The sequence below is a fragment of the Gekko japonicus genome, unplaced genomic scaffold, assembly GCF_001447785.1.
Source record: "Gekko japonicus isolate JY-2015 unplaced genomic scaffold, Gekko_japonicus_V1.1 scaffold1144, whole genome shotgun sequence".
NCBI lineage: Eukaryota > Metazoa > Chordata > Lepidosauria > Squamata > Gekkonidae > Gekko > Gekko japonicus.
The window spans coordinates 308,448-321,574 of NW_015163635.1; the positions used below are offsets into that span (position 1 = coordinate 308,448).

At 42.6% G+C, this 13,127-nt stretch overlaps 1 protein-coding gene across 1 annotated transcript in view; it reads right to left on the reverse strand.

The window, feature by feature from the left end:
* Positions 1–6,497: 6,497 nt before the first annotated feature.
* Positions 6,498–13,127, reverse strand: part of LIX1 (limb and CNS expressed 1) — a 52,392-nt gene continuing 45,762 nt past the window's right edge. The window contains exons 4-6 of the mRNA XM_015407564.1: positions 10,783–10,878; positions 8,843–8,920; positions 6,498–6,922 (exon numbers count right to left, since the gene is read on the reverse strand). Of these exons, the coding sequence (XP_015263050.1) occupies positions 6,638–6,922; positions 8,843–8,920; positions 10,783–10,878 (459 nt within the window). The 3' untranslated portion in view covers positions 6,498–6,637. The remainder of the gene's footprint in view (positions 6,923–8,842; positions 8,921–10,782; positions 10,879–13,127) is intronic.

Consider the following 13,127-nt stretch of genomic DNA (forward strand, 5'->3'; position numbering starts at 1 on the left):
ACCCAAGGTCACCCAGCTGGCTGCATGTGAAAGAGTGGGGAATCAAACCTGGTTTTCAGATTAGAGCCTGCTGCGCTTAACCACTACACCACACTGGCTCTCTACGTTGATCTGGATGGCCAAGGCTAGCCCAATCTCCTCCAGTCTTGGAAGCTAAGCAGGATCAGCACTGGTTAGTATTTGGATGGAAGACCACTGAGGAAGTCAAAGGTTGTTACGGCAAACCACCCGTGAATGTCTCTTGCCTTGAAAACCCTACAGGACTGCCATAAGTCGGCTGTGACTGGATTGCACTTTCCACTGCCACCACCATTGGCTCAAGCAGTAGGAGTGTGAATCCATTCACCCTTTCTGGTCACTGCCACATTGTCACTTCTGTGGGCTGTGTATATCCACTGTGATGCTGCTTGGTCCAGTTGCGACTCCTTGTTTTTAAATAACTTTTGTCATACTGCAGTGGCACAGGCAGTAAAATGCCTGCTGTAATATCAGTGAACAGCCATTAAGGCTGTTCGAGACCCACCGCGGCTGGGGTGAGCTCCCGGCCTTAGTCCCAGCTCCCGCCCACCCAGCGGCTCGAAAGCGTAAGCATAAGCATAATTGTGAGTAGACAAATTGGGTACCTGCCCTAGGGGCAGGGGGCACCCTCCTCCTTGGGGCATGCAGCAGGCGGTGGCGGCGACGGCGAAACAGTGACGGCGGGACGGTGAGCATGTAAGCAATGGAGCCTGGACGGAGGTGGAGTTACGGGGCATGGTGACGTGGTGGCGCGGTGCGGCAGAGCCGGCAGGACGAAGCCGAGGCTGTGGCCAGCGCATGGCTGTGCACTAGGAGGAGGCCGCCGGAGGAGGCCGCTGAACTAAGACCAGCTCCAAGGCGCCAGGAGGGAGAATGCGGGAAAAAAACATCAACACCCAAAGCCTGCCGGAATAAGAGCCGAAACAACAACAACAAGAGCCCGCTCTTCTGCCTGGGTGCTGGTAGGTAGTCACTTCTCCTGTTAATGTGGCCCTAAATAGGTACTATAAAAAAATCATATGTAAACCGCTCAGAGACCCTTCGGGGTTTGAGCGGTATATAAGTCGAAAGTTAAATTAAAAAAAAAACATTGAACTTTTCACTCAGAAAACATGCTGTGTGTCCTGCTGCTTCCCTTCTCCAGTGATGTCATACCAGAACAAGAGTGAGACTGCTTTATTTTGGGACGTTGGCTCTAGGTTTTGGGTTGGCCCCATCATTGCTTCTGCCTTTCCTTGATGTGTGTAGCTGCTTTCTTCACTCCTGGACCAACCATTTTGCAAGTACTGGCTTTGTCATTTCATCTGCTTGGAAACACCAGGAAGGCTAGAATAACAGTGAAGAAGCCAGCCACTGTATGCAGGTAGAGCTCAGAAGTGGCACATGAAGAAGAAGAATTACACTACAAATGAATTGAGAGCAGGGAGGGAACTACATGTTGAGTGACGTAAGGGGGAATGGCAAGGTGCCCCTGGGGGGGTGCCCGGTTCCCCAAGCACTGATGGCATTGTGCTGTCCCCCAGACCTGTGCCTCCTAACACAAGGAGGAAGCCCTGGAATGTGTGCCCCCACCCTCCTAGAATTCCCATCAGCGTGTGCAGAATCTCATTCGAGTATGACTCCCCAGAGCCACTGCTGCTGAACATGTCATGAGACTGCACCAATCTCCCGGACTTATGACACTTGGCCTGACTCCTGCTTGCATGGGGGGGGGATCCAGAGTGGCCTCCCTGGACCCACTGGGTGACCTGGATTTTATGGGTGACCGTGGCCTCCTCCTTTCCCCTGGGAGCTGGGTCGACAGGAGGTTCAGGGGACATGTGGCATGACCCCAGCCAGTCCATCTACTCAGACAATTGTACTAAAGTCTGCCAAGTGCCCTGCAAAATACCGATATTACCCACTGGAACTAGGGCCGCTGGTTGCCTAGAAGGCATTCCAGCAGGGGCTCTTACATTATCCTGTTGTGTGGCATGCAAGCCTTGAGCTTGGGGGGATGTGCCTCTAGTGCCATAAGGAGCAACTTTGAGAGAGGGGCCCTTCCCATTGCAGCCCGTGCCCTCCCTGTGGTGGCTGTACTGCACCTGGCTTTCTTGTGCGGGAACCAGCCATGCATGGCCAATAAAATATGCAGCACCATGCACAAATCAGATCACACCTGCTTAATGCATATATGTGAAATTAAAATGTCGGAAAAAACTGTGAGTGCACCATGCAACTGTAACCTAATTGTATAAGCACACTTACGCCTTAGCCCATAGCGATTAAATTACTATCAGGTGTAAATAGATCAGGAAAACCGTTGAATTAAGTATTAACTGAGTCACAGCTGCTTAATGCATATATGTGAAATTAAAATGAACTACTATTTATTTTATTGTTATTACTATTTTTACTTATCAATACGTTATAATTCTCTATTTAATTACACCTAAAACCCACAACCACCTATTATGAATACTATATATATTCTAATGAGTTAAACCCAAGCCTTGAGTCGGGCCCACCCTTCAGGATAAGCAGGATATGGTATGGGTCTTCTGCCAACAGAAACCCACAAATGCCCCTGTAGCATCAGCCTGCAGTGCCTAGTGCCCCCCCCACCGCCCTTGAACACCATCAGGTCCCGCTGCTGTGGATGCACCTGCTGTATAATTCCTGTCCACCGAAGAGGACCTGCTGCTGCGTAGCTGAGGACCTGCTGCAGCCTAGGCCCCCATCAAGATAGGAAAGTTGAAGCAAGGGAATGAAAGCCACTGATGGGACACAGCTGCTGCTGTGAGGCTTCCCAATTCAAGGATGCAAGCTGGTGAACTGCCAGTCAGCTGAGCCGGCCGCACGTGGCTGCAGCTCAGCTGGGGCAGCCCTTTTGCTAGCCATGAGCCTTCCCAATTCAGGGGCACAAGCTGGCTAGCAGCCAGTCAGCTGAGCCGGCTGCCTATGGTCACAGCTCAGCAGGGGCAGCCCTTTAAACTAGCTTCCTGGCGCAGCTGTGCAGGCTGGAGCCAATCTGCGGGCATGTGGCTTTACCTTGGAGGCGATGATGAAGAGGTGAGCAAAGCTGAAGTGGATGAACTGGGGTGATCTGGCCACAGCATGGGATTAAACAGCTGAGGGGCTGCTCCACTCTGCCCCCCAAGGCTGGCCCTCCGAGCCTCGTACCTGCCCTGCTTCACCCTCCCCCGATCTGCAAATGGCAGCACTGGGTAAGTCCATGCTGTGCATCTCAATATGTGTTGTTGATGTTTGTAGGAATAACCTTTATCTTTTCTTTCCTTTCTCAGGCCAATTGTTCTGGACCCTGTTAACCCAACATTTAACGTGTGTGCAAATAGCAATGCCTGGGATGAAGTCGCTCATGTGGCAAGGCAGAGTCTCCTTAAGCCACTCTTCAGTGGTGTCCGAGCAAAGGAGCCTTGGCTTTTTACAAATAATTGGTGAACCTGCACACTTCCTGTAAGAGGCTGTCTTCTAACATTTGGAGCACTGCAGCGGAAAAACCATCATGTTAAAGTGAATGAGATGCACAATATGTGTTACACTCCAACCAGATGTAATGCTATGCAGCTGTGATGGTTCCTTATCCACTGCAAATCACCTGTGAGAGAAGGAGCAGGGGGAAATGGTTTGTTTAACTTTTCCTTTGCCAATCTGTTTTTTTCCTTCAAACTCCTTCCAATAGAGTAGCTTTTACTTCCTGGTGTTCCAGACCCAGGTTTGCAAGGTAAACATGGAGCTGGAATATTGGGCGGGGAAACAGAAGAAAGCAATTAGCAAACAAAAAGGTATTCCTATCCTCTTTTCTTCCTTCTGTCTGTGCATTGCAAAGGATAAGGAGCTACTGGGGATTGCAGCTGCAGTCTAATGTATAAATTGCCTCTAACAGCAGAGCTCTCTGACATAGTCAACAAATAATTGATATCACTTTTCAGTAAGTTCATCAAATAGCTGTGTTAATCAATGAGTGTTGGGGTTTTTTATTATTTGAAGGAAGAAACCAACAGAATACTTGCAGCTGTATTATGTCGAATAAAGATTTTAAGAACTGGATCAACAGTTACAACATTTCAAATTTTCAGGCATCATACTACATACTTCTGTTTCTTTGCTTCTCTATTTATATGCTGCAAAATGTTTAAGCTTACAGTGATGTAAGCATATTTTTTAAAAAAAGAATGGACCATAGACAGAACTGAACTTCTAAAACAGGATTTTATGTTCACATACAGTATATTGAATCTTCACAATACACACATTTTTTCTGAGGTCTTTGAATTTATTTTAGAAAATCATTATCTAAATGTTGAGTGCTGCTTCCCTTTAATGTGTTTTGTACCTTATTCAGTAACAAAGTGTGCATTTAACTATAGACCAGATTGTGTTTTTATGGGAAGGAAGAGAAGCCATTGACTGTAGCAAACAAATCACATCTGTAGATAAACATTGAATTAAAGGTCTTGTGCTTGGATCAATTTACATGGCGATGAATACCGTACAGTAATTTGTAAGGCTTTTTACACCTTGACCTTGGTGTATAATGTCCTGCCTATTTTGCTGCAATGGTAATTCCAGTGAATGTAACGACCTATACCACTAGACACTGACTAGCTGGCTTGTGCTGAGTTCACATCTGGGAGAGTCATGTCACTGGAAAAGGACAGTGGTAAGGACAAAGCCATTAGATTCTAACCCAGAAAGAAACTTTAACAGCATCAGCTAATTTGGTTAAAGGTTAAAACTCAGGAAATTATTCACACAAGTTTTGTAAGTGGCTTCTGAATGTCCAGATTTTAAAACTTCTTCATCTTATGTAGACACAAATGAAAACCCTGTTACTAGTGTTGTCTATCTCTGCAAGCCGGGCAACAGTGAGGCCATACAGGCCTGGCCTGCAGACTGCGCCTTCCTGAGAATGCTTGGTAATAAAGTAATAGCTGTGGCACCCATGTCAGGGTTCCCTGTCGGACAGCTCAAAGCCAAAAAAGTTCTGCTAAGTTAGAAGATCTGAAAACCTCTATTCTAGGATGTTTGGATAGAGATCTTTCTAATGTCCAGGTACTTTGGATGAGTTCAGAATTTACCAAGAACCCCAACGTGACTGTAGAGGATTTGACTTTATTTGGATATGGGCAGTTGGTTGATAATTATCCCTTTTATTAAAAAGTAAGCAAGTTGCTAGGAAATTTCTCTTCCAGCATGTTGTGCCACCACAGGCGGGAGAGAGCAGGATGGTCAAGGGTGGTTGTTACCTGTGGCGGAACTTGCCTGCAGAATCCCATGCTGCTGCCTATGGCCTATACGCCCTTTGGGCAGCCCTCTGGCACTGGGATGGGCTAGGAGGTGGGGCCAGGAGGGCTGACCAGAGAGGACACTTCTCTCTTTGGTTTGTGCCGGATATCTAAAGAGAGAGAACTGCAGGTGGCCCGGGCATTTATTAATGGGAGAACAACTTGCTAGGAAAATTTATTTTATTACGTTTACATCCTATTCTTCCTCAAAAGAACTCAAAGCAGCCTACATATGGTTCCCCAGCAGTCTGGGACTGTACTTGCGCCACTTCAGCAGCAGAACTGCGTCTTGCAATGACACTCCATTCTGAACAATGATGCCTTGGAAAGAAAGCAGCCTATTATATCCAGCATGGCACTTGATCTCAGCATTCAAAGCAATTTCCATTGGTGTAACCAGTTGCTCTTTGATCACATTGTGCTGTTCAAATGCTATACAGATGGGTGCTTGTTAGAAGATCAGAGTTTACTCATCTAGTATGTATGAAATTCAGAGCATTCAGGACCGATGTTTGTCTACTGATTTTTTAAAAAATCCCCAGGTTTATTGTTCTGGTGACAAGAAGAGTGCCTTCTTGGTTGTTTTTCAAGAACAATTACTGGCTTTCTGCTTTCAATCTTTCATTGATTTTACCCGACAATCTGAGAGAAAATTGCTGCCTCTTTAATCTCTAATTTGAATAATGAAGAAAACTTTAAAGTGGTGTGCTATACTTACTGCAAAGGTACCTCATTCCTTATTCAGAGAATGACTTGCATAGAGATCAGCGTAAATGGTCAGCCTTGCTTTGATTATATAAAAATGATGCCTTAGCTAGTATATAACTGTTGGTGTTCTTAAAGAAATTGTAAACCCTAAGCTATAGCTGCTTAAAAATAGCCTGAAATCTCTGTTATTCACACAGAATTTCATGTTGTATAATGGCAGCAGCTTCAGGCATTTCCTATCCAGAGTAACAGGATGCATGAATAATGCACTTCTCTGAACTTGTGCATGAGATGCAAAGAATTCATGTGCATCTGGAACTCATGCAGCTCACTAAGGTGGAATTTGAGAGTTCCTAACCTGTAAATGTCAACAAAACGTACAAATCAAGCTTCCTCCAGCACAAGGAGTCTTCTGCTGAGTGCAAGAGGAGGCTCTTTCGCGCGTGGCAGGCAGCCCTGTGTCAGCAGAAGGCTCCTTGGGATGGAGGAAAGTGCTGCCTTCAGCAGAGTGGGTCGGCAGGATCCAGCCCTCATATGGTGAAGGTGAATGGTTACGTTGAGTTGATCTGAATTCCCACATTACTGCTCAGGGTTACACACCTATTTGGCAGCTACAGGCTGCCCTAGCGAAAGCCACTTAGGGCTAGACTCATATGATCATCATTTGAAGATGTGACGGCATGATCGCTGTAGAGCTGACTCAGTGCTAAGCCCAGTATTTCTTTTTTCTCTTTGTAAAACCGCAGCTCCTGTCCGGCTTTCCTTGCTTCTTCCAGCTCTCTGAGTGCCACTTGTAGCTCTTGGGAAATAACTCCTGGAGTTTCTTGCTCCTTCATCAGCCAGTCCAGGGCCATGTGGCTTCTCATTCTTTCATCTAAACTGTACTGGGAATAGTAGGAAATCACTTCCTGTCATCACAAAAGAAAGAAAAAAGGTTAGTGAAAGATATATCACTGTTTTGTTCAAAAATTTCAAAACAACATGTTATATCTTTTGTTCTGGGATTTTTGTGAACTGATACTGTGGCAGGCTACCCAGGAACAAACTGTCTGGCAAGGCCCAGCAGCAAGACTCACCTGGGTGGAGCAGGGTGGGACCAAGGGCAGCAAAGTGCAGTAACCCCCCGGCAACAGGGCAGCCTTTGCAAGCTGGCTCAAAGGGTGTGCAGGCACTGGCAGTGAGCAAGCTCTGGGCCCAGGTGTTTTGAGGCAAAACAGGGAACAGAGGAGAAGAGGGTGGAGCTTAACTCAAGGGCCAGGTATGAAGCTGAGGCAATAAAAATGGAGGAAGGGGGAATGGGAGGAAGCTGGCAGGAGAAGAAGGCAGAAATAGGAGGCAGGTTGTAGCGTTGTGGCTCTTCTCCTGTGTGATGCAGTGTAACCCTGAGGTTGCTGAAGTGAACCACACTTTCAGGGGTCTGGTTTGATAAATAAAGGAACTTGCATAAGGAAACAGTGACTGGGCTTGTGATCTGAGGACCCCATGGATGCCAGGTATGATGTTCCCCTGCCTGCAGAGGGCACTACAGATACTAACATGATTAGCTTCTTTATCATGCAGGTCCTCCTACTGCTATCTCATTTTGATGCTCCTCTCTTATATCAATAGGATTAGGATTCTTTCTTTTTTAAAAAGTAAGCTGGAATTTTGTGAAGTGTGCTAGAGATGACCAGGGAGCTGCATCATGCTAATCAGTGTTTTAGAAACTAATATATCAAATAGAAGTAAAAGGAAAAAAATAGCTACAACACTGAATATGCAGACCTTAGCATCTAACATAAAACACTAATGATATAATAATGGTTCTAGGCTTTCAAATACCCTCCCTAAGAAGGCCTGCTTAGCTCCATTTTTTTGTGATTGCTGTTATGGATTGATTTCAAGATTTGGAAATTGAACAGTGACCCAGAGACACTGCAAAGTACTGATGGGTGTTACAACATTTTGGATACTGTAGTTTCTGTCATTTAATTTCTGGTTCCATTTTTCTGAAATTATGTAATTTGTATGTGTTTAAAATGTTAAAGTATTTCATTGTTAGCTGGCTTGAGTCCTAATGGACAAATAAGGCGAGGGGAAAAATTTAGATCTTTGTATGTTAAAAAAATGGCCAAGTTTACACCTTCGGCTTGAAACTTTGTGAAAAGAGCCAGCTTTCATGGTGTTCAATCTTGAACATCATTGTTAAAGCATGCATATGCTTAGATGTAGGGATGTCATAACTTTATTGTAACTTCTTTGCTACCTAAAATTACAGACTCTGGATTCAAGGAACCACAAATGGAGCTGAGTTTTCAGAATGGATCTTTGCTGCTTAACTCCTTCCTGCAGCCCTCTGTGCCCCATGAAAAGCTGCTCTCGAGGGTTGGGGGCTACAGTGAGAAGGGAGAACAGCAGAAAAGGTTCCCTACTTTTGCACAAGCTCTTGCTCAATTTGCGGAAGAGTGAGCAATAATTTCTACCAATTCCCCTCATTATTCCTGAGGCTCCCCAAACTCAAGGAGCAGCTCTTTGGATGCAGGTGCAGGGGCTGTGTGAAAGGGTAATTGGCAAACAGCCATTCAGTGAATTCTGCTCTACTCATAGTCTTTGGATCTGAACCTAGGTCTTTGCTCATTCATCATTACTAACAGCGGGATTTTTAAAATCCCACCAATATTAGTGGCAGACAGCTGAGCTCATGCTTGAGTGTTTTCTCCTGAAATCCATGGGAGTCGGTTGAATTGTGCTTATAGAAGGAGCCTATTGAGCAGGGTTGAAACATTTGTAGGTATTAAGAGAACATTGGGGATAACTGACATACTTTTATGTTTTACAAGACTACTTACTTGCCGAGAGCACTTTGTTTCACGCAGGGCTTTGAGGCTTCCATTCCAATGCAGTAATTGAAAGACAATCATCAGTTCCTGTAGAATAAAAGTAACTGGTTATAGGCTAAGCTGCTTAAAACCAAAAGTTTTCATGATAAGAAAAATAATAGAGTTAGTGTGCAAGCAATGGGTGGGATTCAGAAGTGTACTTGTGCATGCCGAAGGCTGCTTCTGTTAAACAAAAGGCTATTTTTTTCTTGGTTTTTTTGCACTCCTCATAGGAGTACTGCAAGAGAAAAGTTAAGCTAGAACCAGAGAATCAGTGCAGGGACCTGAAACAGAGCCTACATATTTATAGCTCTGAATGAATTCTTGAATAGGAGGGTCTCAAAGGGCACAAGCAAGTTCTTCCTCCTTATACTCTGTTTTTTGGAAACAACCTAGAGTGTGATTGAAGAGTGGGTGGGCATGAAATGGTCCATAATGTATGTTTGTTTGTTTATCCATGTATTTACTTCATTTATGCCCCACCTCTCTCAATGGGGACCCGAAGCAGCATGAGGAGGAAGGAAAAGTAAGAGGAAGGGATGTGTAAGTCCAAGATACAATGACCAAACTGTGGTTGGCCATTTTTATGTGAACCATCCAATTAGTTCTCAATACTGAAATCAAGTCTTGCAGAAGCTCCTGGATGTGATAGCCAACCATTCTGCAAAGAGATAAAACACTCAGTGGCTTGAATCCAGCAATGCACAAGTGGAAACATAAACATACTTAGTGCAGTTCTGCTTGCAAAATCTGTCTTTCTTGTATACTAAAGTGTCCAGAAACTGGTTGCACAAGATCTTGCACAAGTGGAAATGCAAGTGGGGATACAGTAAATTTTAGAATAAGTAAATTTTGATTTCACAGAAGCGGCTACCAATTTTGTGTGTGTGTGATTTTGATTGTGCAAGAGCTCTGGAACTCTAAAATGTGGGTTATATTGAATTTATAGACCATTACTATTATATTGTCATTGACCATCTCAAAATTTATAAAGAACCTGATTTAAATGAAAGCTTGGTTTTATAACTATGGAAAAACTGCATCAAAAGATGATGTGCCTGCTTTTACTGGTACTTTGGGGTAGAGAGAGACAGTAAAAGGCACAGTTTGGAAGAGTGAAGATTTTATTGACCTCAAATGTGAGATAGCAATTGCTTTTATAGAATTTGGGTTACTTTGGCACTTGTTAAGTTTGTCTGCAATGGATTTAGATAAATCAGAATTGGTCCAGTGTTCCACCGTTGCATATATTATCACATGTTCCAAAAAGGTGTAATTGAGCTGTTAGTTGAATGATTTTCTAGTCTTATAACAAAAAATAAGTCTGCCTTTCATCAGTCATAAGAAAAAAATTAATCAGAAGCAAAGCTGGTATAGCTATACTTGTAAAGGAAATTTGTTAGTTGGACACATTTGAAAATAAGATTTGGACAGCTTTTTTTAATGTAAGGAAATATCAGTTTGGACTGCTTAGATTTTCCAGTACACATTAAAACAAATGTAAGGATGAATAACAAGCAGCTTCTTTCCAACTGGAATCTAACCTGGAAAATACTGTACAAGAGGAAAACATAAAAACCACACTATTTGAATTTTAAAAAGCATCTACAGCCCTTATTGAGTTACTCTCAAGAGTTTCTTTTTTAGTGCTAGAAGAATGAAATAATTACAGATGCTGTCTTAGCCCATCCATATAACATAAATGTTTATGAAGGAAGAAATGATGAGATGCATCAGTGATATGATCTTATATTAAACCCACAAAAATCTTATGCAGATTAACCCTGGAGCAAATCCCATTGGACAGAGCAAGTCAGAGTCAATGTACATAAGGATTGCAGTGCATGTTTTAAAAATTCTACATGTGCCATTTGGAAAGGATGTAAAATGAATCCACTGTAGGCTGGTACCTGAAATTCTAGCATTGTTTTCCCCATGTTGGACTCCAGCATATAATGATAGGCTCCAATACTTGTGCTTGGGTCATCTGCATCATGTAAAGAACCCTTCAACAGAAAAAAAAAATTCTGAATGACATGGCCATGTTTTAAAGTGGAAAATATAAACAATTTTTCACATCCTCAGACTGCACATTTATGTTGCAGGGCCAGTAACAATCTTGATTTGTTTGATATCCACCATTTTCATTTACCCTTGGAAACCTTCCTTTAAGGATGCTGATTTCAATAACTGTGCTATGAATAAGTCATGAGAGAGGTTTTGGCTGTTACAAACTGGCTGTTATAATATGGCTTCAGTCCATATTGGAGAATACCAAGTTTGAGACAATTTTTTTTTTTAATCAAACGAAAGATGCTGCTTGGTGTTGCCATTTGTGCTCACAGCTATTTTGTTGGTAGAAAGGCCACAAAGTGATTTTCACACTTGGTTTTTACATGATAAATTAGTCCTGATTTGGGACTTCAGCTTGCACACAATAGCAGCTTGATCATCCTTACTGGATCAATAAACAGCATGGAATACTGGATACTTGTAATGGTCTTTGGCCACATGCAATAAACATTTATTATTGTTATTGCTTGATACCTCCCCCTTCAAGCTTTTATATACAGGGTTTTTCTCATTTGGAAGACAATCTATGCACAAAACCTTTTTTAAAAATAATAATAATAGAAAGTTCCTCCTTATAACCCTTGATGATCTAGGGAAACTATACAGAGCTGAACACAACTCTGTACACAAGATAGTTTCTTGGGCAGAACTGTCAGCAAATTTATAGCTTTTGAAATGCAGTAACATTAACACACTGCTGTTGAAATATTTATGCTGGCTTTTAAATATCCCTGAGGACATCTGCCCAGAACTCTGCAATTCTAAGCTTTTACCTTGCAAATTTTCCATAAAAAATGATGAATTGCATGAAATGAACCTTCTTCTCCAAATCACTTCTACATAAATCATGGCCCATTTTCCAAAACGTATGTCGATTAGTATTGTCCCTCAAAAGGGCATGAGACTCATAAACCTTGAAAAGAGAGGACTCCTTTCATCCACAGACCAAGACATACACCAGACCTCCTCTACAGCTGGGCAAACACATCTGAATTATAAGCTCTCCCACATGCCCCCACCAGCATCTCATAACTGAGACTTTTCAAAAGAAGAGGGACAATTTCAAATTACATGTTTCACCAGAGGGCTGCTGCTCTTAACCCTCTTCCCAAAACATTTCAAATCTCCCTTACCCCTTCTTATCAGGAGCTCCTCTTGTAGGAATGGGAGGATTTCATTAAGCTGTCCAAAGTCTGACACACAGCCTTTTAGAGTCTCCAACTCTGTTAGCATTTACTGAGCTAGTGTTTTCCCTACTACTAATAATTGCAAAAGACTGGATCTGATAAACTCATTTGCAGCAACAATTACAGTATGATTATTTTTTACTCCATTTGGACACATTTTACTGTAATGTTGGTGATGGCAGGGAAACCACTTGAACAACTCATTAATGGTGATACCTTGTTTGTAATTCAGTGGGAATATCCTTGCTTTGAGCCAAGGGGGGACATGTAACCCTTTTGCAGAGGTAGTGTGTCATTATACACATCTGCTCTGTGTATGGGGGATAGTTGTATACTGGGATTTGTTTGTCCTTGGACATATCTGCAAAAAATTATGATAAAATGGTTCTGCCCCAAATTTATTTCATGCATGCAAATGTAAGAAATAGGATACTTAAACTGATATTTTCAAAACAATGTGGGAGTTCATTTGCTTTTTAACTCAATACATTAACAATGCAACGCTATGCAAAGTTATTCCACCTAAGCCCACTGAAATAAATGGGATTCATTTGGAGTAACTGCGTTGAACTGCACTTTGAATTACCTGAATGTGTTTCTGATTCTTTACAGATCAATCTCAAGGCTGTGTGTGCACTTGCTTTTAATTAATCAATAATATAAGTGGATTATGGAAAGGAAGATTTTTTTAATCCAATAGTTTACATTTACATGGTGCCTATATATGTAAAGACTTAAATAGTAACGTTACATATACGTGGTTTCTTTGAGCTATGAGTAGGGCACTTAAGAATCTATTCCATTAAGCACTGCAATCACTTCTGCAATGAAACACAGTAGTTTATGATGGTGTACAAGAACACTAAGCTGACACACACAACTGCAGCTAACCTCAAATGCAGATGTTAGCAGTCTGATATGGTTTTGGTATATTTAGTGACAAGAGCTCCTTGCCAATGCACTTCCTTGCCAGAGGCAGTAATGTAGTAAAGAAT